The sequence below is a fragment of the Aureococcus anophagefferens genome, assembly GCF_000186865.1.
Source record: "Aureococcus anophagefferens unplaced genomic scaffold AURANscaffold_4, whole genome shotgun sequence".
Lineage (NCBI taxonomy): Eukaryota > Pelagophyceae > Pelagomonadales > Pelagomonadaceae > Aureococcus > Aureococcus anophagefferens.
The window spans coordinates 1,944,900-1,969,105 of record NW_008705564.1 but is presented as its reverse complement, the minus strand read 5'-3'; the positions used below and the strand labels follow the sequence as shown (position 1 = coordinate 1,969,105).

Here is a 24,206-nt window from a genome sequence, read left to right as displayed (position 1 = left end):
CTTGGCGCGGTCCCGCTTCCCCAGGTCGTCGAGGACGTTCGCGAGGCTGAAGCGCGAGCTGTTGACGGCGTCGCAGGCGTCGCAGAGGTTCGCCTCGCGGATGGCGAGCGCGCGCTTGAGCGCGTGCTTCGCGAGGCGCGGCTCCTTCTTCCGCCGGAGCGCGACGCCGACGTTGTGGAGCGACCTGGGCAGGAAACGAGTGATTCAACGTCGCTTCAACGTGAGTGTGCCGCGCGCGCGCGTTCCGTAAACAGCATTCGTGCTCCGAGACCGTTCCGAGAGATGATCGCTCGTCCAAAAATCAGCCGAAACGAGTGGAAAACAGCCGAGAGAGGAGAAGTTGGGCATGTCGCTCTCTTTTCCTGCCCTGGGAGCGACCGCGCCTCGACGAGCGTGCCCGCGCGGCCCGCGGCCCGGTGCAGGTCGACGGCGCGCTTCAGCTGCTTGATGGCGACCTCGAGCTCGCCCTTCTCCAGCAGCACGACGCCGTAGGTCTCGATCGTGTCCGCGGCGCCGCCCGTCGCGTCGTCGTCGGCGATCTCCGCCGCGGCGCGCTTCAGCACGTCGACGCCGACGTCCACGTCCCCCGCCTCGAGGCACGCGACCCCGTAGGCCCGGTTCAGCGCCGCGTCGCCCGGCGCCAGGTGCCGCAGCCGCTCCCGAAGCGGCAGCGACGCCGCGAAGTCGGAGCCGAGCTCCGCCAAGTCGGCGACGACGCCGATGAGCGCGGCGTCGTCGCCCGCGCGCACGGACTCGACAATGGCCTCGAGCTCGTTCTCCGCCATGGCGTTGGCGAGGACGTCCGCGCCCAGGCGCCGGAGCGCGCCCACGGTCGCCGCGGCCGCGTCCGGCGCCTTGCCGCGGAGCAGCGGCTCGAACTCCGCGTACCTGTGTGGAATTCAAATCTTCAACCAGACTTCAATGTGAGCGCATGCGACAGTTTCGACGCGAGGTTTTCTGCTGTGCTTCGAGAACTCAACCAGAGCAATCGATTCGTCCAAAGATCAGCCGAATCGACTTCGATTTGACCGAGCTAGAGAAGTCTGAAGTTTGGTCAGGACCACCCAAACGAGTGGTTGATTTCCACACAGCCGCGTACAAATCCCGGCAGCCGTGGCGCCGGTCGAAGTCGAGGAGCGGCCGCAGGTGGAGGCCCAGCTCGCAGACGAAGCTCCCCGCGCCGTGCTCGAAGCGCAGCAGCGCCAGCACGTCGCGGTACCCGAGGAACGTCGGAGACCGGAACCGGTTCTTGAGCCCGACGACGGCGACGCCCGGCGTCGCCGCGACCGCGGCGAGCACGCGCAGCAGCGCGCCCTCGTCGTCGACGGACACGCGCCCCGCCAGCGCGTCGAAGACCCAGGAGCAGCCCGGCCCCGGCGACTTGGCGCCGTAGTCGAACTCGGCCTTCTCCGACGCGCGCTCGGCGGACTTGACGCGCATCTCGAACCGAGAAGGGTCGAGGTCCACGACGTGGAGCGCCGCGACGCAGGCGAGCTCGAAGCGCTTCGACACGCCGTGGGCCGTCTCGAGCAGCTCCTCGACGCAGCCGACGATGCAGCCGTCGCCGCACTGCTGCCGCGGCGGGTCGAAGTTGAGCCCGGGCAGGTCCATGTCCGGCAGCAGCCGCTCCGCGGCCGCGAGGTGCCCGTCGCAGCAGCCGCCGTGGAGGTCGGCGAGCGTGCGCCGCTGCCAGACGAGGGCGACGACGTTGGCGAGGACGCGCTTGCTCTCCGGCGCGAGGCTCGCGACGGGGCCCCGGGGGCCGGAGGGCCGCGGCGAGTCCCAGCACGTCGTGGAAGTGCGCAGGCCCCGCACGAAGGAGTCGAGCGCGTCGTCCTCGCCCTCGGACGCCGAATCCTCGAGGACGACGGGCGGGAGCGCCGCCGCCGCCGCCGCGACGGGCGCGGGCTCCGGCGTCGCCGCCGCCTCCTCGACGGGCGAGATGGGCGCGTGCTTCAGCGACGACCGCAGCGGCGTGAGGCTCAGCAGCGACCAGCGCCGCGAGCCCCGCTTCGGGGTCTTCGGGGACGCGTCCATGGTCATGGCGCAAGGCGCGGCGCCGCTCGAGCGCGTGTTGTTCCTCCGACCATGCGCTCTGCTGGGCAGCGCGTTCAACTTGCAAGCTTGCCGTCGCCGGACGACATTGACCTCCACAGTCGAGCGCTCATCGCGACGCCTCGCCTCACGGTTTCTCGACGCCTCGCGGCGGTCGACCGGGGCGCCATGGTCGTCAAGGGGATCGTGATCGTGAACAACATGGGCACGTCGTCGCGCCGCGTCCCCCACCACCGCCCCCGCTCACGCGCCCGTCGACAGGTGCCGCATCGCGAAGTTCTACGAGCCCGTGCACACCGAGGGCGAGGAGCAGCCCGAGGTCATCCAGCAGCTCGTCGTGCGCAAGATCTACAACCAGATCTGCAGCCGGCCCGACTCCTTCTGCAACTACCTCGAGGGCGCGATCCCCCAGTGGGGCGCCGACACGAAGCTCATCTACCGCCACTACGCGACGCTCTACTTCGTCTTCGCCGTCTCCCACCTCGAGAGCGACCTCGGCATCCTCGACCTCATCCAGGTCTTCGTCGAAGCGCGCGTACGCCGCGCCCGCCTTCTCCCCCGCCGCGCGCGCGCGCCGACGCGGCGCCCGCAGGCTCGACAAGTGCTTCGAGAACGTCTGCGAGCTCGACCTCATCTTCCACAGCGACCGCGTCCACTACATCCTCGACGAGATCGTCATGGCCGGCATGGTCCTCGACACGAACATCAACAACGTCCTCAAGGCCACACGCGACATGACGAAGCTCCACCAGAAGTCGCTCTCGAAGCTCAACGACCTCGTCCAGTCGAGCCCGTCGCGCCTCTCGCCGAGCCAGCGCGCCGCGGGGCACCAGGGCGGGAGCCCGTTCTAAATTAGATGTAGTGGAAGTAGCCGCACCCGGTGAGGTACTCCAGGAAGACGGTCGTGCTGCAGGAGCCGGCGCACGGCTGGCACTTGGGCCAGCCACCGAGGAGGAGGTCGCGTGCGTTGCTACGGACGAGGCCTTGGCGATGGAATTCCTTGAGCGCGATTTCCCGGACGGCGACCTCCGCGCACTTCTCGGGGGTGCAGTTCGCCAACGCGAGGTCCCAGTCGTAGCTCGGGTCGTTTTGTCCGTCCATGATCGCGCGATCCTCGGCGTCTTGGACGGCCTCTCCCGCGAAATTCGCGAGATCTGCAATGTGACACAGGTCTGCAGAGGAACACGAGGCGAAATCGAGGAAGGAGAGCAGCTTGGCGCGGACTCGGTCGTAGAAGACGCGGAGCTCCCGGTAGGCCTCGTACGCCGACCGCGACGCGTAGGCCTCCGGGTCCAGGACGCGCGGATCGACGTACTCGTCGGGGAGGAGGCGATCGGGCGGCGTATGGCAACGAACGTGTGACCACGTGTGCAGGTGAGCGTCGAGCTCGGCGCGGCTCGCGAAGCTCTGGCCGCAGCATTGCACCGGCAGGTCTCGCTCGCGCCACACCATCTTTCGCTTGGCCGGCGCCAGCGCCTTCTCGGCCTTGCTGTGCCAACAATCCTGGACCACCACCGCGCCTTCGGGCCGAGAGAGGATGCGGCCCCCCGCACCCCGAAGCCACTCGTCCTCTAAATAAAAACCGCTACTCCGGCACTGTACCAGCAAACCGTGCTCCTCCGACTGGATGACAAGCCTCGCCGGCGGGACCTGGTGGTCCGAATAGGAGCGCGTCTCTGAATCCAGCTCCGACTTGCGCGAGTGCAGGTCCTCCTCCGTCCAGAGTTGGAGGCCGCTGTCGAGGGCCTCCGCGATGACGCTCACGTCGACGGGCCGCTCGGCGTCGGCGCAGCCGATGCAACGGCGCTGCGACCGCGCCTTCCACTGCTTCTTCGAGAAGGCGGCCTCGGCAAGCGACGACCCGCAGGCGCCGCAGAGCTTCGTATCGCCGGCGGGCGCGCTCGCGCGCAAATTCGTCGTCGCGGGGAGCGGCGCGATCTCGATCGCGCGTTCGCGCAGGTCCTCGAAACCGAGCTGCGCCTCCATCGTCAGACGATGCGCGGACCAGACGGCGTCGCCCAGACCCAGGCGTCGCGTCTCCCGCGAGCACGTGGCGAATGCGAGCACGTTCGCGAGCCTGCTCTTCTCTTCTACAAAACAACGCTCCTCCTCGACCCGCGATTTGCACCAGGGGCTCTGCTTGCCCTCGTAATCATATGTTACGTTCTTGGGGTCACTACGGAAGTAATCGAGGACCTGCGCGAGGACGTCGTCACCGAGCGTGTCCATATCTTGGTCCTCCGCTGTCTCAAGACGATCGCTGGTTTATGCGACTGGTTTATGGCAAAAAAAAGTGGTCTGGTGGCGAGTAAGCGACACTTTAAGTGTGCACAACGCAACATTTAACGGCTCGTTATGAACGTCTCACTGCTCGCGATGCGCTCGAAACGCCTCTTGCGTGACAAGCTGTAACTCAGTGAGCAAGACATGCGCCGCCTCCTTTTTTTCCTGCTTTTTTTCCTGCGCCCCGCCGCGGCGCGACGCAAGCACCCCCACTATTACAAGACGCGGATCGTCAACGGTACGAAACGAGATTGCCTCTGCGGGGCCTGCGACAACGCGTCGTTCGCGCACTACCGCCTCGCCGACACGTACAAAGGCGTTAGACCAGCGGCGCTGACGCGCTACGCGTGCTTCTGGCCGGCGTCGCTCGCCTGCGCCTACGCGCGGACGCACGCCGGCCGCCGCGACCTGCCGGCGCTCCTCGCGGCCGTCGACGCGCTCGAAGCGGCGCGGCCCGCGGAGCGAATACCCGGGGCGGCCGCGTGGCACCTCCGACTCGGCGACGTCGCGCAAGATTTCGACTCGACGGGCGGACGCTACGTCTACGGCCGCGCGTACTTCGAGGCCGTCGTCGCGCGCCTCCCGGAGGACGCGCGGAGCGTCACGCTCGTCTACTCGACGACGCACGCGCCGTGCGTCGGGACCGCGCCGGCGGACGCCGTCGCCCGGAGCGAGCGCTACGCGCGCGACGCGGCGGCCTACCTCGAAGGCCGCAACTTCACCGTCGCGGCGCGGCGCGACCGCGACCCGGACGACGACCTTCTCTTCATGGCGCGCGCGGACGCGCTCGTCCTCGGCGGCGGCGGCTTTAGTCTGCTCGCGGCGCGAGTCGCGTTCGCGACCCGCGACCCCGCGCCGCTCGTCTACGGCGTCGCCGCGGCGCGGCAAGTCGCCGACGCCGGCGCGCCCGAGCAGGCGGGCGTCGGCGGCGACCCGCGCGTCGTCGACGTCTTCGCCGAGGCGCCTTGACGTCCGCGGGGGCGGTAAGTGGCCGGTCTTTTGCTCCCGTCTCCGCGCGAAGTTGTCGTATCTGGCCTCAATTTTTTTTTTGGGATCCCTGCGCGATAGGTGGCGGCTCCGACCCAGCGGTCGCCGCCCGCGCTCGAGGCCTGGCGAGGCCGGCCGCCGGATCGCCGGCGCCGCGTGCCCCATCTCGCTCCGCCGAGCCGAATCGCACAAAGCCCCCTATGACCGCCGTCCTCGAGCCACGCCTGCCGGCCGCGCCGGCGAGCATGGACGTCGACGCCGCGCCGGGCGGCGCCTACGCTCTAAGCGCGTCGCTCGACGGCGGCTTCAAGCGGTCGACGTCCTGCTGCGCGTGGTCGCCCGACGGGTCCCTGCTCTGCGCCTGCAGCGCCGACGGCACGGGCGCGCTCTTCGGCGACGACGGGTCCGGCGGCATGGCGGTGCGGCTGCGGCTCGAGGCCCACGCCGAGGGCATCAACGACGTCGCCTGGAGCCGCGACCGGTCCTACGTCGTCACGGCGTCGGACGACAAGACCGTGCGGCTCTGGGACGCGGCGACGGGCGCGTGCGCGTCGTCCTTCGAGGGCCACGAGTCCTACGTCTTCTGCGTGGGCCTCAACCCGGCGAACACGCTGCTGGCCTCCGGGTCCTTCGACGAGACGGTCAAGGTCTGGGACGTCCGAGTGGCGAAGGCCGTGAAGACGATCAATGCGCACTCCGAGCCCGTGACGGCCGTGTCCTTCAACGGCTACGACGGCACGGTGCTCGCTTCCGGCTCCTACGACGGCCTGTTGCGCCTCTGGGACGTGGCGTCGGGCGAGTGCCTCACGACGATCTTCGCGGAGCAGGCGGGGAGCTCCGCGAAGCACGCGCCCATGAGCCACGCGACTTACTCCGCGAACGGCGACTACGTGCTCGCGTCGACCCACGACTCGACCGTGCGCCTCTGGCGCGTCGACGCGAACCCCTGCCGCCTCGCGCGGGTCTTCACGGGCCGCGAGTCCGCGCGCTACTGCGGGCCGTCCGCGTTCCACACGGCCCCGACGCGGGGCCACGCGGTCGTCGCCGGGTCCGAGGACGGCCACGTCCACGTCTGGGACCTGCAGAGCGCGCAGCGGACGCACACGATACGGAACGCGCACGACGCGGCGGTCCTCGCCGTGGACCCGCACCCGACCCGGGACGCGCTCGCGTCCTGCTCCCTGTCCAAGGACCGGCGCGTGAAGCTGTGGGCCTTCGAAGCTTAACTATGGCCTAGTCCTTCTTCGCGAAGGGGTTCATCTTCATGAGCGAGTCGAGGGGGCTCTCCGGCTCGGGCTCGGGCTCGGGCTCGGGCGCGGGCGGCTCCTTCTTTTCGAAGAAGGCGGCGAAGGGGTTCGGCGGCGCCGCCGGCGCCGGCGACGACGCCTTGTCCTTGATGGGGATGCCGTCGGCCGACGTCTTCACGGGCGCCTTCTTCGGCTTCTCCTCGACGAAGCCGCGGTCCATCCACGGCAACTTCGCGTCCGCGCGCTCCGCGAAGAGGCCCGCGGACCCGAGGCGGCTCGAGGACGCGTCGCGCTTCAGGCCCGACGTCGCGGTCTTGATCTTGCCCTCCTTGCGGGCCTTCTTCCACGCCTCGAGGTCGCCCGTCGCCTGCACCTTTTTGAGCTCCGCGTCGGCGGCGCTGAACGAGTCGCGCCGCGCGCGGATCTCGTCCTCCTCCGCCTCGGTGATGAAGCCGCCGGAGGCCTGGCGCTTCTTCAGGATGGCCTGCTGCTCGCGGAACATCTCGTCCTTCCAGTCGTCCTCCTTGTCCACGCCCTCGAGCTTGTCCATGAGATCGTCGAAGAAGCCGGAGACGCGCGTCGGCGCGCGGAGCGGCCGCGGCGCGGGCACGAGGGCCGCGGCGGACGCGGCGAGCGCGAGCACGAGGGTCGCGCGCATCGTTCTCAAATCAAGCCGCGACGACACCGCTGGCTGGTGCCAAGACTCTAGCTGTGGTGGCGAGGTCAACTCGGGCCGCTGGCGCCCAGGCCAGCGTTACACCCATGGAGCAGCCTGGTTGCAGCTCGTTCAAGCATCCAAAAAAATACTGCGATGGTGGGGCCGCGGTGGGGCCTCGTGGCCGCCGCGGCCGTCGCGCTGCTGCCGTCGCTCGGCGCGGACCCGGCGCCCTACGCGACGCCCTACGCGCGGCTCGTGGGCAAGTCGAAGATCGAGCTGGCGCGCTCCATGCACGGCGGCGCCATGCTCCACCGCGACGCCCCGAAGGCGTCGGCGAGCTGCCGGCGCGTGGGTTTGAGCTTGGACGGCCAGACGATCCGGGACCAGAACCGGAGCATCCTGATCATGGTGCAGACCATGACGGCGTCGAAGAGCAACCTCTGCGAGGGGTCGCGCGCGGACTGGCGCGACGGCATGGCGCAGTGCCTGCACCTGCTCACGGGCCTGCGCGTCGTCGCGCACAACGACGACGGCACCTGCGCGGATTGCGGGACGTTTCGGCGCACGGCCTGCGACGAGGGCGGGCGGCCGCCCGCGCTCGTCGTCGTCCTCGGCGGCGGCGAGGACAAGCGGATGCGGTTCCACTGCACGAACACGTACTGCGGCGCCACGGGCGCGCCCTTCGTGAGCACGGCGGGCAACTCGCCGCCCCACGACTACCTGGGGGGCTGCGACGTCTACGTGCTGAACCGCCAGGGCGAGCGGATCCTCGGCGACAGGTACGTCGACCCGGCCGCGAAGCCGCCGACGCGGATCGCGTGGCTGCCCATCCTGAACCCCCACGCGGAGATCCGCGGCATCTACGAGCGGTCGCTGCTCTACACCGTGGGCACGCCGCTCGAGGAGACCGTGCTCCCGGACGTGCACCGGCCGCGGACCGTCGTCCGCACGCCCGACTGGGAGTACCAGAAGCGGACCGTCGAGCCGGCCTTCCGGCGGCACCCGTCCCACACGCCCATCGAGATCATCCGGGACGACGCGCTGCCCAAGCCCGTGCTCCTGCCGCCCAAGGAGCAGGCGCTCTACGACGACGTCGCGCGGACGGCCGCGGCGCCGCGGCCCCGGACGCTGATCTACATCGGCTCCTACCGCCCGACCAAGGGCCAGCTCGAGTTCCTGCGGAAGCTGGACCCGCGGGCTCTGGGCCCCTTTTCCCTCGAGTTCTACGGCCTGCGCCAGCCGGACCTCGGCGACGACTGGACCGCGATCGTCGCCGAGGCGGAGTCGCCGCGGCTCCGGGGCAAGGTGCGGCTCCACGACTCGCGCGTCAGCCACGAGATCATGATGCAGGCCATGACGCGGGCCTCGGGCCTCATCCACTACAGCAGCGGCGACCGCAACCCGCGCGTGCTCTATGAGGCGCTCTACTTCGGCCTGCCCGTCTTCGTGTCCGTGCAGTCCATGCCCTACATCGGCCTCCAGTGCCAGCCCTTCGTCACGCTCACGGACGCCAACGCGACGTCGGCCCAGCTCAACGCGGACGTGCGCCACTTCGTCAAGTACCTCGGCGACTCCGAGAAGTACAAGGCCATCGTCGCGGAGACGAACGTCACGGGCGACGTGTCCCTGGGAGGCGGCGAGAAGCACTGGCACCGCAAGATCCACAACGCCCAGGACGCGATCCGCAAGTTCGTCGAGGAGGAGCTCGACGAGCACGCCGTCTACGCGAACTTCTGCGAGCGCTTCGGCCTCTGCGCGCCCCAGGGCCTCGTGAGGGACCCGCGGACGCCCTGGGTGCACCACGGCAAGTGCCGCCGCGCGCTCCGCCGCTTCGAGAACTGGAAGCACGAGCCCTGGGGCCCGGCCATGGACATCAAGCGCGCCATGGGCATCTCCAAGTCCGTCAACTGCACGCTGGGCTACGGCTCCGTCTGCAAGGAGCCGTGCTACCGCCGGAACGCGCGGGAGTACAAGCAGCTCGCGCCGCGCCAGTGGTGGCAGAGCCGCTACCACGCGCCCGGCGACCCGGACAACCGGCACCGCGACCGCGCCATCGCGAGCGCGGCGCTGGACTAACGGGTGCGTTGCGACTCCGCGGCAGGGGGAGCCCCTTGCTCCTCGTGGACGCGGCTAGACCGGCTCGAGCCTCGGGGCACGTGTTACGACTCCACGGCCGTCGCGAGCGCGACGGGCGGCTCCGCGGCGGCGGCCGCCGGCTCGTCCTCGGCGAAGGCGACGACGGCCGCCGGCGGCGCGTAGGCCCGGACGACGGGCACGGGCGCGCGGTCGCAGTGCACGCTCAGCGTGAGCGTGCCCGCGGGTGTCGGCTCGCCCCCGTCCCGCGCGGGCGCCGCGAGCGCGAGCTCCCGGGGCAACCCGTCCGCGAGCGCGCCGACGTTTTCGCGCGCCGCGGCGGCGACGACGACCTCGTCGTAGACGAGGTTCGCGCAGCTCAGGGTGACCTCCAGCGCCACCTGCCGCAGGTCCAGCCGCGACCGCGTCGTCAGCTCGAAGACGACGCACGCGCCCGCGCGGCCCGTCCACACGGGGGAAGCGCCGCACGCGCCGCAGACGGCCGTGCGCGCGGACGCGAGCCGCGCGCCGCGGCTGCGGAGGCCGACCTCGGCGACGACGTCCTGGGGCAGCACCCAGCCGAGGTCGGGCACGCCGGACGCGCAGTGGAGCTCGACGGCGAGGCGGCAGGAACTCCGCGCGCCGCTTATCCTCATCGGTGCCTCCGCGACCTGCGCGCCCTCGCGGAGGAGGTCCGACGCCGACGGCACGCGCTCCGCGAGGGCCGGCGGCGTCGACGGCTCCGCGGCGGGGCAGTCGCGGATGAGCCGCTCCGCGAGCGCGATCGCGGGCGGGAGGTCCGCCGCGGCGGCGTGTTCGAGGAGGAACAAATTCGGCGCGAAGCAGATCGCCAGGTTCTTCGCCGTCATCTTGTTCGCGTCGCTGCGCCGCTGGACGTCGTGGAGGAAGCGCAACAAGTCCAGGAGCGCGCCGACGCCTGGGTCCGCCGCGTCGAGCGCGGCCGCGGCCGCGGCGGAAAACGCGGCGCCGTCGTCGCCGTGCGCGTCGGAGAGGCGCCGCAGCTCGCGGTTCGTCGTCTCGCCGACGACGGCGTGGGACCGGAACCAGAGCTTCGTCAGCGCCGCGGCGTCGTCGAGGTCGAGGGCCGCCGCGAGGGTCTGGGGGTCGTCGCCGGCGTCGAGCTGCTTCCGCGCGTCGGCGACGTCCTCGGCGTTGCCGGGGATGCGGAAGAGGCCCTCGTGCTCGAGGCCGCCGTCGCGCAGGCGGTCGAGCAACGCGTCGAGCGCCGCCGTCGCGGCGTCGGTCACCTCGCCGCTGAAGACCAAGCGAGATCCCATGCTCCGATCGAAACCTCTCCCACATCAACTTGTTCAAGATGCACTGGGCTCTTTGATGGGGCATCGTGGATGGCTCGGCCGGCCTCTGATGCTACCCAAATAGTGCCGATCGCTGCCCAAAAGTCATGTGGCTGCCGCGCGATGCTGCGCGTTGCGGCGGTGGTTCCGGCGCTACAACGCCGAGGCTGTCGCCTACTTCGTCGGGCTGCTCGACGCGCCGCCGGAGTCCATCGAGGAGCCCGTGCGGCGAGTCTACGCCTACGCCGCGAAGAGACGTCGAGCTTTCGAGGACGCGAACGCGCCGCGCGCGCTGCCGGACGTCGTCGACCTCGTGTGCAGCGGCGGGGGCTTCAAGGTCTGCCTCGCGGGCGGCCTCGCGCTCGCGCTCAGGGACCTCGGCGTCCGCGGCGAGCGCTTCGCCGGCGCGTCGGCCGGCGCGCAGGTCGCCTTCCTCGCGCTCAACGACGACCTCGACGCCGCGCTGCGCTGGGCGTTGGCCGTCGCGACGACGCTGCGCGCCTACCCGTTCGCGTACCCCGCGCCGCTCTGGGAGATCTTCTATCGCGGCCGCGCGCGCCACTACGGCGCGCCGCGACCCGGTCGGCTCTTTGCGAGCGTCACCGAGGTCACGAAGCGCGTTCTCGGCGTGCCGCTCGCGGGCGAGTCCAGGCTCGTCGACGCCTTCGACGACGGCGAGGACCTGGGGGAAGCGCTACTGGCGACGGCGGCGGTGCCGTGGCTCCTCGCGGCGGGGCTCTCGCGGCCGTTCCGCGGCAAACCGTGCCTCGACGGCGGCCTCACGCGGAACTGCCCGCACTTCCGCGACGGCGCGCGGCCGCAGCTCGTCGTCTCCTGGGACGAGCTCGACGACGGGCTCTGCGCGCGGACCGCGGGGCTGTACTTCTCGGGCGAGGAGATGGTCGAGCTCGCGAAGCTTGGCATCGACGCGGCCTACGCCCTCGCCGCCGCCGGCCGCGCGCCGTGCGTCGCGCTCGTCCCGGCGGGCGCGCCGGCGGCGAGCCTCCCGGCGGCCGTCGGCCGCGGCGCGGACCGCGTCGCGCTCGCCGACCTCGTCGCCGCCGCGCTCGCGACCTACGTGCGCCCGCTCGAGCGGCGCGCGATCCGCCGGACGTCGTCCGCCGCGCGATCCTAGTTAGGTCGGGGGCGTGTCGACGAAGGCGACGGCGCGCGCGCAGACGTCGCCGCCCGTCGACGGGTCCACGGTGAGGTCGTGGCCCGCCTTGGGCACGGCGAGGAGCGTCTCCCCGACGGGCTTGCCCGCGGCCTCGACGAAGGCCGCGACGGCCTTCAGCGGCACGACGGTGTCCCGGCGGCCGTGGACGACGAGCAGGCGGTCCGGCACGGCGAGCGCGCCCGACGCGAGGTCCTCGAGGACGCCGCCGGACGTCGCGTCGAGCAGCGCGCGGGACGTCGCCAGCGGCCAGAAGCCGCTGTAGTTGCGGTCGCTGTCCGCGGGCACGGCGTAGACGCGCGGATCCTCGCGCGGCGTCATCCCGAAGTTCGACGCCGGCGCGAGCCAGCTAAAGGCCCGCAGCGCGCCGACGACGACCGTCGGCGGCACCGCGCGCGCGTCGACGCCGACGGCCGGCGCGAGCAGCGCGAGCCCGCGCCGCGCGGGCCGGTCGCGGAGCGCGGGGAGGTGGGCGGAGTAGAGCGCGACGACGGCGCCCATGGAGTGGCCGCTGAGCGCCCAGGGCTCGCCCGCGGGCCGCGCGTCGAGCTCCTTGGCGACGAACGCCGCGAGGTGCTCCGCCAAGCGCCCCAGGTCGGCGCAGACGGCGCGCGCGCCGCTCGACAGGCCGTGGCCCTCGTGCTCCAGCGACACGAGGCGCCAGCCCCCGTCGACGCAGGCGCGCGCGAGGCGCTGCACGGTCACGGTGTGGTTGCTCTCGCAGACGCCGTGCGAGTGGTAGAGCGTGCCCTGCGGCGTCGACGGCGGCTCCCAGGCCTCGGCGTGCAGGTCCGCGCCGAGGCACGCGAAGCGCTGGCTGCTCGACGGTTGCAGGATGTCGATGTAGGAGCCGAGCGAGGCCATGTTGTTTTTTGCCGCGGCAGCTCGTCGCGCTGCTTGCGAGGGCCTGCTGCCACAGCAGCCTTCGCACTGATTTGGCGAGTGAGCTTCGAGTGCTCTCTGAGTGCAACTTGACGACAACGACACCGCGAAACGCCCCGCCTGCTATGTGCACCCGCACTTAGGGGCTGTAGATGCGCGGCCCGACGAAGAAGCGGCGGTTCTGGAGGGCGTGGCCCGGCGGCGGCGCCGGCGCCGCGGTCGCGACGTCCGGCGCGTCCTCCGCCGCGGTCGCGACGGCGACCATGCTGACGCCCTCCGCGTCCGCGGGTTGGACGGTCGCGTCGCAGGGTCGAGACGTCGGCTTGCAGCGCTGGCCGACGCGCGCGGCCCGGCGGTAGAAGAGGATGAAGAGCAGCGCCGCGGCGACGAAGGCGACGCCGATCGGCGAGCGGACGCGGCCCGCGACGTAGGCGTAGACGGACCACGCGACGGCGAAGAGCGTCGTCAGAACCCAGACGACGACGTTGGCGACGTGCGACGTGACCCAGTGGGCCGAGATCGCCGCGGGCGCGCACGACTTGTCGCCCATGGCCTCCGAGAGGTCGTCCAACCCCCGGTTCACGTGGACGCGACTCGACGACGACATCAGCACGTGGAGCGAGAGCAGCAGGCCGGGGAAGAGCGTGCCGAGGAAGATGCCCGCGACGACCGTCGGCGCGTGGAGCGCGTAGACCGCGAGCGCCCAATACGCGACGCTCAACGCGACGACGAGGAGTTCGAACGCAGCATACCGCTGGCACAGCTCGCACTGCGGGTGGTCGTTGTTCGCCGGCACGGCGACGACGGCGACGGCGACGTTCGTGGCCGTCGCGGCGACCTCGACGGCCGAAGATTCCTCCATCGAACCCAGGACGACGGCGTTCGATATGCTGGAATTGGTCGCGTCTAGTGCGCTGACTGTTGCTTTGGTAGTCGAAGCGCTCGCAAAGGAGTGTTGTGGGCGGTTTGCAAGCGATGAAAGGGCTGAAACTTGCGCGCAGTGCGTGAAAGACGGCGCCGTGAGTGTGACAGACGCGGTGATCGTTGGCGACGTTGGACTAGTTATTGAAGGGGGTGCGCACCCGAAGCCCCGCCCGGAGGCGACGTTGACCAAGTTATTGAAGGGGGAGCACACCCGAAGATCCCGCCGGGGAAGGCGCGGGCGGAGGCCTAGCCGGGGATCTGGCGAACCACACCGGCCCCCTCCTCCACCCTGAAGATCGTGCGCGCACTCGGGACGGAGGCGGCGGTACACTCGCGCCACGCCTGGTACCACCGCCACGCCGAGAGCACGCCGGGACTGGCGCAAGGCAGTAGCATCCTGAGTCGCCTCATTCAGACGACACTCAACGGACTCTCCGTGGACCGGGGGAGGTTGAGAACGAAGGCACCCGCACCCGACGGGCAGGACGTCCGGCTCGACTAGGCCGATTCAACCTCAGGACCACAAGTGGCTAGCCGAGGGCACCGCCGAAGAGGACACCCGTAGTCAGCGGGACCGAAGAGAGCAAAGACGCCGACGAAGAGAGCGAAGACGCCGACGTCGACGGAGCCGCACACAGCGCCACGCTACGAAGAGACGCTGCAGAATGCAGAGAAACGAATGGACACGGGCACATCGAAGCCCGCACACCGAAGCCATCGAGGGCGCCGACCCCACCAGCTCCCCCCAAGACTCACGCCGAAGGCATCCGAACGAAGCGAGCGCGCGCGGCAGCCCCCCGGGCCCGTGGGCGACGTCGCGCCGACGGCCAAGCACTGCAAGCTCTCGCGCTCGGCGCCCCGCCGCCCAATCGACGCGCGCAGCGGGGTGCTCCTCCCCGAGCGCCCCCCGGAGCCGACGCGGCGAGCCCCACCACCGGCCGCTGCGCGAAACCACCCCCGCGCACCCTCCGAAAGCCGCCCCATAAGCTTCGGCGTTATCATTCATGTAACGACGTGATGACGTTGCCACAACGATCAAGCGGCTCGAGAGGGCGCCGGCACATCGCGCCACCTTGTCCGCGGCGCCGGTCGCGTCGACCGATGGCGGCGTTCACGACCCACGGCGCGACCTTCGACGGCACGCTGGGCCTCGTGCTCGGCTGCCGCGAGAGCGACTCGTCCGCCGTCGTCGTCTCCGTCAAAACGGGCGGCGCGGCGTCGACGCAGGGCGTCGCCGTCGGCGACGTCATCGCGCGCGTCAACGGCCGCCGCGCGGGCGACTACGACGGCGTGCTGGCGGTCATGGCCGACGTCGGCCGGCCGGTGACGATCCTCTTCGAGCGCGAGGTCGGCGCGCCCGCCGCCGCGGCGCCGCCCGCCGCCGCGCCGGCGCCGCCCGCCGCGAAGCCGACGCCGCCGCCGCCCGCCGCGAAGCCCAAGCCGCCGCCGGCCGCGAAGCCGACGCCGCCCGCCGCGAAGCCCAAGCCGCCGCCGCCCGCCAAGGCGTCCGTCGCCGCCGGAGCCACCGCGGCCGGCGCGGCCGCCGCGTCCTCCGGCGGCGTCGCGTCGCGCTGGGAGGCGCTCCAGGCCGAGCACCGGTCGCACCAGGCCGACAAGCTCGAGCAGCAGAAGACCGCGATCAGCGCCGACGTCCGCGACAAGTTCCGGAGCCTGGAGCTCGAGCACGTGCGGTCGCGCGTCGCCTACTTCAACCGCCTCTTCGCCGGCGCCATCGAGAAGGCGACGAAGGAGACGAAGATCATGGCCCAGGGCGACCGGGCCCTCGCCGCGGCCGCGCGGACGCGGCGCCGCGCCGAGGCCGCCGCGCAGCGCGCCGAGGACGCCGCGGAGCGGCGCGCGCCGCGGCCGGCCATCGAGAACGTCGCGGCGCACCCCGACGAGCTCAGGATCGCCATGTCGCGCGCGCCCCGGGGCATGAAGCACGTCTACGCGCTCGTCGACGTCTCGAAGCTCGAGGAGGAGTCGGCGGCGGGCGTCGCCGACGAGAGCCACGCGTGGCGGTCCTACGAGCGGCCGCTCCACTTCACGGCGCCGGGCCGCTACGCCGTGCTGACGAAGGCCGTGCCTTTGCCGCGGCCGGGCCAGACCCTGGCGTCCTTCGAGCAACGCGCGGCCGTCGCGGAGGCGACGAGCTCGGTCCCAGAGGGCTACGCGGCTTTGGGCAACGCGCTCGTCGACGCCGTCGCCGCGGGTCTCTTGGACCGCGACGGCGCCTTCGAGATCCTCGAGCTCTGCGCGACGGGGCAGGTCGACGACCCCTACGGCCTCGCGCGCGAGTGGCGGGACAAAGTCGCGGACGCGTCGCCGGCGCTCGCGCGGCGCCGCGCGACGGAGCGGGCCCAGCGCGCCAAGGCGACGCGCGCGGCGGCGGCGGCGGCGACGGTCGAGGGCCTGGACTTCGCGGAGGCCGGCGGCGGCGACGTCGTCGCGCTCGGCGCGGCGGGCGACGGCGTCTTCGGCGGCGGCCGCGAGCGCGTCGAGCTCGGCGCGGTCGAGCCGGACGCGTTCTTCGCCGCGTGCGACGCGGACCTGGAGCCGGTCTACGAGCCCGCGGACGGCGAGGCGCCGCTCCTCGAGTCGAAGATCGCGACGGCGGTCTACGAATTGGGCGAGTCGCCGCCGGTCTTGCAGCACGAGGACCACGCGGGCGAACTGCGATTCGTGCGACCGGCCGACGCCGCGGCGCGCGCGCTGGCGTGCTCCAAGTGCGGGCGGAGCGACGACAAGCTCTACGCGCGCGGCGACTTCGCCATCTGCCGGCGGTGCGCGCTCGAGGGCGCGGGCGTCATGGTCGACGCCGGCGCGCGGCGCATGTGGTTCTCGCAGATGATCCAGTTCGTCGGGAGCCGCGCGATCCCGCTGCCCAAGTCGCAGCCCCTGCTCGCGCAGATCCTCAAGGTGCTCCAGGCGCACCCCGGCATCGCCGTGCGCTTCGAGGGCCACGTGAACTCCAAGTGCGGCCTCGACTGCGACGGCAGCGGCGGCTGCCCCAACGGGTCGTCGATGTGCGTCAAGTGCCCCGGGGGCGCCATGGGCCTGTCGACGGCGCGCGCCGACGCCGTCAAGCAGTTCATCCTCGCCTGCGGCATCGAGCCCGACCGCGTCTACGCGCAGGGCTTCGCGGGCACCAGGAGATTGACTGGCGACGTCATCGACGAGACCGTCGGCCACGTCAACCGGCGCGTCGAGGTGCACACGCTGCTCGCGTAACGGAGGGGGCCTAGCGCGGGACTCTAGAACGTCGTCGAGTCGACGATGAGGCGCTCGTGGCTCTTGAGGAGCGCCTTGAGCTCGCCGCGCGGCGTCGCGCGGTTCGCGCCGAGCTCCGAGGGGCGCTGGCCGTTGGCGTCGCGGATCTTCGACTGGGCCTTGTTCGCGAGGAGGAGCTTGGCGAGCTTCACCGTCGCCTCCGTCTCGCGCATGGCCGCGACGTGGTGCAGCGGCGTCTGGCCGTGGCCGTCGGGCGCGTTCGGGTCCGCCTTCTCCGCGAGCAGCAGCTTGACGACGTCGAGGGCCGCGTCGCCGTCGGTGCCCCGGCGGAGCGCCGCGGCGACGCCGGCGACGGCGAGGTGGAGGGGCCGCTGGCCGCGCGCGTTCGCGGCCCTGACGTCCGCGGCCGCGTCCAGGAGGACCTTCGCGGCCGCGGACGAGTTGGCGGCGCAGGCGAGGGCCAGGGCCGTGTCGCCGTAGGCGTTGACGCCGTCGATTGCGACGCCCGGGGCCGCCAGCAGCAATGCGACGTTGTCGGCCGCGCCGGCCGCCGCGGCCTCGTGGAGCGGCGAGCTCTTCGACGCCGTCGACTTGAGGTCGAAGCGCGGCGCGTAGGCCGCGTCCGCCGCCTCGAAGGCGAGGAGGGCGTCGAGGGCGTGCGTCGACGGGGCGCGGGCGGCGACGTGCACGGCGGTCATGCCGCCGGTCCTCGCCTCCTCGAACCAGTTGGCGTAGGCGCCGCGCTCGAGGAGGGCCTTGACTTCCGCGCCGTCGCCTTTCTCCGCCGCGGCGAAGAGGGCGACGTTCTCCGGCGTCTCCCTCTGGTACGCCTCGAGGAAGTGGAAGGGCAGCTCCTCCGCGGGCGCCGAGAACTTGCTCATGCTTGGGCAGCCCGAGCAACCGACTAATTATGCCGACGTTGATCAAGTGATTGAGGTAACATTGAATGTACACTTTTCAACCGTCGCGCGCCTGCCCGGCCGCAGTCTGGATTGCCCTCCCCTGCTACTGGGAACGCCGGGCGCAACGAAGCTCGTAGAGGCAGCCCATCGGAGCGCGTCGCGCGCTTAGAGTGATGCCGAACTCCCCGCCGGATTCGCCCCGCGGCGACGCGCTGGCGCCGCGGCGGCAGCCGTGGCATCCGCATGCGCTGAGTGCGCCCGTGGACCGCCACGGCTTCCCCGCGCACCTCGCCGCGCCCCTCGTGCCGCGGCTGCCGCCGACGCCCCACGTGCCCTACGGCGCCGCGCCCCCCAACGGCGCCGCGCCGCCCAACGGCGCCGCGCCGCCCAACGGCGCCGCGCCGCGCGCCGCCGCCGCGCCGCGCGCCGCCGCCGCGCCGCCGCGGCAGTCGCCGCGCGACAAGCCCAAGCGCTTCTCCAAAGAACGAACCGACGGCGTCGCGCCGCCGGCGGCCTACGCGGCCTGGGGCGCTGACGACGTCGCGGCCGTCGTCAGCGAGCTCTGCCGCGAGCTCGGCGTCGGCGACTGCGGCGGCCTTTTCCGAGGCCACGAGGTCACGGGCGACGTGCTCGCGGTCCTCGGCGCCAACGACCTGGCGCTCCTCTGCGAGGGCCACCACGGCGCCGACGACGGCGCGGCGCTGGCGACGCTCCGCAAGGTCGGGCCGCGCTTCCGCCTGCACGCCGCGATCCGCCGCTTCCTCGAGACGCACCGGGGCCGCGAGGACTTCGCCGCCGTCAGGGAGGCGCGGCCCTCCCTGAAGCACGCGGCGCGCACCGTGCTCGACGCCGTCCAGGCCGCCGACGGCCTGAAGCGGCAGCCGACGGCGCGGAAGGCCGGCGCGGCGTTCTCGAGCCCGCGCGCGGGCGCGACGTGGACGGTGAAGGAGGCGGGCCTCGTCGTCGCCCACATCCTGCGGGAAACCGAAAACGGCGACGAGGAGATGGCCGTGAAGATCGCCGAGGTCCTCGAGGGGCACCACATCGACGGGAAGGCCCTCGCGCACGTGACGCGCGAGGAGCTCCGCGAGATGGGCGACAAGGGCACGTCCTTCGGCGAGCTGCGCCTCCAGAGCATGGGCGTGCGCCTGCGGCTGACGGAGGGGCTACACGCGTTCCTGCGGGAGCACGGCGAGCGGACCTTCGACGAGGTCACGCGTCTCATCCCGGAGTTGATGCGGGAGACGCGGAAGCTCCGCGAATCCATGAGCGTCCAGGTCGACCGCGACACGGATAAGATCGACGCGCTGCTGCACGCCATGAGCGGCAAGGACTTCGACTACCGCCTCCTGCACAAGTCGCTGGACACGCGGCCGCACGCGTCCGTGCGGCACCTCGATGAGCACAAGCCGAAGAAGGTGCAGATCGTCGTGCCCGTCTACATGACCATCCTGGTGAAGAAGCTGAGCGCGAACCGCGGCAAGGACGAGGAGGACTCGGTCAATCTCGTGGGCACGCTCATCCAGCGGCCGCTGCTCTACGACCTCGCCGCGCTGCAGCGCGTCGCGGGCACGGACGCGCTCCCCTACTTCGGCATGCGCGTCAACGAGGGCGAGACGGAATCGAAGGACTGCTTTGACCTCCGCAAGACGGCGCCGACGGCGGCCAAACACTACAACGCCGAGTGGCAGGCCAAGAGCACGACGTTCGCGACGAAGATGCCCATGAAATTGTACTCCGTGTTCTCCGCGCACCCGTTCCACATCATGGCCGCGGAGGTCCTCGTCGAACTGACGTCCTTCACGGGTAAGCTGCCGGAGAAGAACTTTAGCGGCGCGGCGACGACGACGTACGAGCTGCGGCCGAGCCTCATGTGCCACTGCCGAGATCTGCGGAACCTCGTGTCCGTGCGCGACTTCGACGACCTGACGAAACTGGACGAGATGAAGAAGTGGGAGGTCATGAACACGTCGCCGACGGTGGAGTACCAGGCCGACGGCGACGGCATCCCGGGCAAGAAGCCCTTCTACACGCCCAAGGTCAAGATCACGTTCTACCTCTACCGCGACGCGACGCAGCCGTTCCTCGAGACGATCATGCCGCTGCTCTTCGCGATCTTCACGAACACGCTGAACATCATCTGGGCGTCAGACTTTAACGAGTTCCTCGGCAACGAGCTCGCCATCGGGCTCACGCTCGTCTTCCTCATCCCGTCGCTGTCGGAGAACGAGAGCTTCAACGACACGTTCCAGATCAACCACGTCTACGTCATGTGGATCTTCTTCTCGCTCATGGTGTCCTCGACGGTGTTCCCGGTGTGCCGGTCCCTCATCCCGTCGTCGCGGACGAACTACAAGAAGTACTACAAGATCTTCGCGATCGTCGTGTCCTGGCTCTCGCTCGTGCTCCCGTTCTCGAACCTGTCGATCTACCTCAAGCTCAAGCGGCGCCTCCTCCTGTCGCCGCACTACGACGCCGAAAACGCCATGACCTTCAAGGGCCGCCCGGGCAAGGCCGCGGGCAACTCCATGGGCTCCGACGTGCCCTTCCTCGACCTCTGCCAGTTCTTCGACCCGGACAGCGCGCCGCCGCCGGGCGACAAGAAGGCCAAGGCCAAGCTCAAGCTCAACGAGGCCACGATCCACGACGACTGCGTCAAGGACCTCCAGGCCTACGCGCCGAACGGCCCCCGGCCCTGGAAGCTCGAGGGCAAGTGCTTCCGCACGGGCTACTCGAAAAAACACGCGGCGGCGGTCGCCGACTCCTTCACGCCCTTCCTCATCCGCCTCTGCACGAGCGTCTTCGACTTCGCAAAGAAGCGCAAGGACAAGAAGGAGGGCAAGGCGGAGCGCAAGGGGGACGCGAGGGGCGGCCGGGACGCGTCCATCGCGCCGAACGCCGCGCCGCCCGGCTAGGCGCCCCGCCGCGCCCGCTGTTAACGTTGTTGTGTAAGCCGACCTAGAGGCTCTCGGGCAGCGTCGTCTTCCCCGTGATCGTGAGCTCCGTGACGTGCGCGCGCGGAGGCAGGCACGCGATAAAGAGGGCGGCGGCCGCGACGTCCTCGGGCTGTAACATGCGCGCGCGCTGCGCCTCGGACGGCGGGGCGTCCCGTTTGTCCAAGATCTCCGTGACGACCTCGCCGGGACAGATGTTCGTGCAGCGGATGCCGCGCTTGTGCTCCTCGAGGTTGATCATCTCGCCGAGCGCGTTCACGCCGCGCTTCGCCGCGCAGTAGGCCGCGCCGGAGAGCGTCAGCGCGCGCCTGCCCGCGATGGACGACACGTTGATGATGAGCCCGTCCTCGCGCGCGCGCATGTGCGGGAGGACCGCGTGCACCAGGTGGAAGGCGCCGTTGAGGTTCGTGTCGACGAGCGCGTGCCAGTCGTCGACGGTGATGCGGTCCATGGCGCGGCCGCGCACGTTGAAGCCCGCGTTGTTCACGAGGATGTCGATGGTCTGCGTCTCCAGCGTCCGCGCGACGAGCGGGCTCTGGTCGCGGTCCGTCGCGTCGGCCTCGACGGCTCTGATCGTGCCGGGGAGTTCCGCCGCGAGCGCCGCGGTCTCTTGGAGGTTCTGCGCGCGCCGACCGGTCACCACGACGCTGGCACCCTCGGCAGCAAACGCCAGCGCGATGCCGCGTCCAATGCCCGAGCCGCCGCCCGTGACGATCGCACCTTTGCCCGCGAGGCGCAACGGCGCAGCGCCGCTGCTGAATGCACGTCGGAGCATGGCGAGGAGCACGCCGGGCATTGATAGGGCTTGTGTGCCAAAGCAAAGCGCCCTAGTTGGCAGCAAGAGCTCTCGATGGCCAAAGCAAAGCGCCCTAGTTGGCAGCAAGAGCTTTCGATGGCAAGACCATGCGATGATGGTTCAAAATGCCGATGTTTCCCATGTTTCGCTCTGCTTGCCCCTGCTGCCCCAACGTGATGGGCACTGCCTAAAGGCAGGATCCAGCGGCGATGAGCGGCTGGTGGCGGCGCAAGCCGAAGGACGACGCGCCGAGTCGCGCCGGCGCCGCCGAGACGAAGGCGAGCGACGGCCACGAGGCGGGCTGGCTGCCGACCATCGGCTCGCGGGCCGCCGAGGCCGTGCGCACGGCCCTGGAGCACATGGAGGCCGACGAGCGCGCCATGTGCTCCGAGGGCCTCTGGCGCGAGAGCGGCTCGTCGACGCGCATCGCCGCGCTCCACGCGCACCTCATGGGCCCGCCCGCGCGGCGCCCGCGCCCGCCCCGACACCGCGCGAGCGCGAAGGGACGCGCGCCGCCCGCAGGACGTGGCCGCGCGCGCGGTGGAGCGCGCCATCGAGGAGGACGACGCGCACGCCATCACGGGCGCCATCAAGGTCGTCCTGCGGTCGCACCAGCCCCTGAGCACCTACACGCGGCGCGCCGCGATCGTCGCCGCCGCGCGAGGCCCGCCCGCGTCCGACGGAGCCCGCGCGCGCCGCGACGGCCGGCGTTCGCAGGCGCGGCACGGCGCCGGCGGGCGCGCCGTCCAACGCCGAGGCGCAGCGCGCGGCCGTGCGCGCGCTCGTCGCGGAGCTGCCGCCGATCAACCGCCAGCTCCTCGGGCGCCTCGCCGCGCACTTCGCGAAGGTCGTGAAGCGGTCGCGCCTGAACCGCATGAGCTGGGCCGCCGTCGCCGTCGCCGTCGCGCCGACGCTCCTGCGGGGCGGCGAGGGCGGCCCCGCGGCCGCGTCGCCGGACGCGCTCGCGAAACTGGCGGCCGACGCGAAAGCGGACGCCGTCGCGACGGAGCGGCTCCTCCGGTCCGTCGCGCCCGCGCCGGCGGCCAAGGCCAGGTCGAGCCGCCCGCGGCCGCCGGCGAAGGAGCGCAGCGTCCGCGTGTCCTGGACCGGGGCACCGTGGGGCGACGCCGCCGCGCGCGAGTCGGACCTGCGCGCCGCGCTCGCGACCTTCGGCTCCGTCCAGAAGCTCGGCTTCAACGGCGACGACGGCGTCGTCCTCTTCCGCGACGTCGACGCGGCGCGGAGCGCCGCGGCGGCGGGCCGGGCCGGCGGCTGGCGCGTGGACCGCGTCGGCGCGCGGCGCGCGGGTGCCGCGCCCGCGCCCGCGCCGCGGCACCCGGCCGCGGCGTCCCTCTCGGACCTCCACATCGACATCGACTTGGACGAGGCCCACCTCCACCCCGACCCGCTGAATCATACGACCTACTTTTAGCTTGCGGCGTGTCCAGGCGGGGCGCCACGCGAACGCGTCCCCCGACGCGCCAGGTGTCCGAGCGAATGAGCGACCCTCGATTTCTCCAGCACCACCTCGCGCGCCGCCGCCGCCGCCGCCGAGCGAATCCGCGCCGACGCCATGGACTTTTTGAAGAAGGTCATGTCGGCCCTGGGCAGCCGCGACCTCTTCGGCGACGCCGCGACGGTCGTCGAGGTGGCGACGAAGGAGGGCACGCTCTGGCGCGTCGACTCTTCGGGCAAGTGGGTGAAGCGCTGGTTCGAGCTGCGCGAGGACGTGCTCGCGTCCTACAAGGCCGAGGACCGCACGAAGCTCAAGAACGCCATCAAGGTGTCGAAGATCACCAAGGTCGAGCTCACGTCCGGCGACAAGAGCGACGGCAGCTGCTTCGTCATGACGTGCGGTGCCACGGACTACCCGTTCCGCGCGGACAGCGCCGACGACGCCGCCGCCTGGGTCGCCATCATCGAGAAGCGCATGCGCGGGCCCAACCCCTAGGCGCGCGACGGCCAGCGGCCCCCCCGCCCCCCTTATGTAAATTCAACGTGTTCTCGCCGCCCGCGCGGCAAAGGAGCGCGCGAGAGGTTCGGCGCGGCGAGCCTTAGCGCCGTCGTTTCCGCCGCAGCTTCGCCGCGCCCGCGGCGGCGGCGGCGGTGGCGACGGACGCCGCGGCGCGGCCGTCGGCCTCGTCCGGAACCCGGAGCGGCCGGTGGACGAGCTCCCGCTGGAGCGCGTCGTCGAGCACGAGCGAGCGCATGACGTCCTCGAGCTTCTCCGTGTTGATGCTCTCGAGGAAAGGGTCGATGAAGAAGTGGGGTTCGGGTATGAAGTTCATCCCGAGCGCGGCGACCCTCGAGCGGCCGGTTTCCTTCGCGAGCGCCCGGGCGAGGTTCGCGCGGAGCCGCGCTTCGAAGGGCTTCGCGTCCGCGGCGACCTCGCCGGCGCTCCGGAGCGCCATCTCCGCGTAGGCGTCGCTGTGGCGCAGGTGCTCGTCGTAGGTCTCGACGAGCACGGGCGTGATGACGGCGCTCGCGTGGCCGCAGAAGAAGTCGATGACGTGCGCGAGGACCGGCGTGGGAAAAAAGGGAATGGCCGACACGTAGGCCTCGATGCGCTCCGCTAATTGCCGGCGCTGCGCGGGGTCGTTGAAGATGTCGATCGTGCTCTTCACGAAGACGTCGAGCACGAGGTGGTGCGTCTCGAGGTCGGATAGAGCGCCCACGGCGCTCTTGCGCTTGCGCATGGACCGCATGAGGAGCACCAGCAGGGAA

At 71.3% G+C, this 24,206-nt stretch overlaps 5 protein-coding genes across 5 annotated transcripts; 3 read left to right on the top strand and 2 right to left on the bottom strand.

The window, feature by feature from the left end:
• Nucleotides 1–2,223: 2,223 nt before the first annotated feature.
• Nucleotides 2,224–2,906, top strand: AURANDRAFT_21998 (hypothetical protein; the record flags this gene model as incomplete). The annotated part of the gene is made up of 3 exons (XM_009036312.1): nucleotides 2,224–2,264; nucleotides 2,317–2,590; nucleotides 2,658–2,906. 3 exons carry the CDS (start codon nucleotides 2,224–2,226, stop codon nucleotides 2,904–2,906), a joined length of 564 nt encoding a protein of 187 aa, XP_009034560.1.
• A 2,664-nt stretch (nucleotides 2,907–5,570) lies between these two features.
• AURANDRAFT_22488 (hypothetical protein) lies at nucleotides 5,571–6,551 on the top strand (the record flags this gene model as incomplete). The annotated part of the gene is made up of 1 exon (XM_009036313.1): nucleotides 5,571–6,551. One exon carries the CDS (start codon nucleotides 5,571–5,573, stop codon nucleotides 6,549–6,551), a length of 981 nt encoding a protein of 326 aa, XP_009034561.1.
• Nucleotides 6,552–11,754: 5,203 nt separating this feature from the next.
• AURANDRAFT_62243 (hypothetical protein) lies at nucleotides 11,755–13,537 on the bottom strand (the record flags this gene model as incomplete). Its single annotated transcript, XM_009036106.1, has 2 exons — nucleotides 11,755–12,606; nucleotides 12,842–13,537. The coding sequence occupies 2 exons, from the start codon at nucleotides 13,535–13,537 to the stop codon at nucleotides 11,755–11,757; spliced, it is 1,548 nt and encodes a 515-aa protein (XP_009034354.1).
• A 1,163-nt stretch (nucleotides 13,538–14,700) lies between these two features.
• On the top strand, nucleotides 14,701–20,647 carry AURANDRAFT_71054 (hypothetical protein; the record flags this gene model as incomplete). Its single annotated transcript, XM_009036314.1, has 2 exons — nucleotides 14,701–16,826; nucleotides 17,986–20,647. 2 exons carry the CDS (start codon nucleotides 14,701–14,703, stop codon nucleotides 20,645–20,647), a joined length of 4,788 nt encoding a protein of 1,595 aa, XP_009034562.1.
• A 43-nt stretch (nucleotides 20,648–20,690) lies between these two features.
• On the bottom strand, nucleotides 20,691–21,863 carry AURANDRAFT_52724 (hypothetical protein; the record flags this gene model as incomplete). Its single annotated transcript, XM_009036105.1, has 1 exon — nucleotides 20,691–21,863. One exon carries the CDS (start codon nucleotides 21,480–21,482, stop codon nucleotides 20,691–20,693), a length of 792 nt encoding a protein of 263 aa, XP_009034353.1.
• Nucleotides 21,864–24,206: the final 2,343 nt, after the last annotated feature.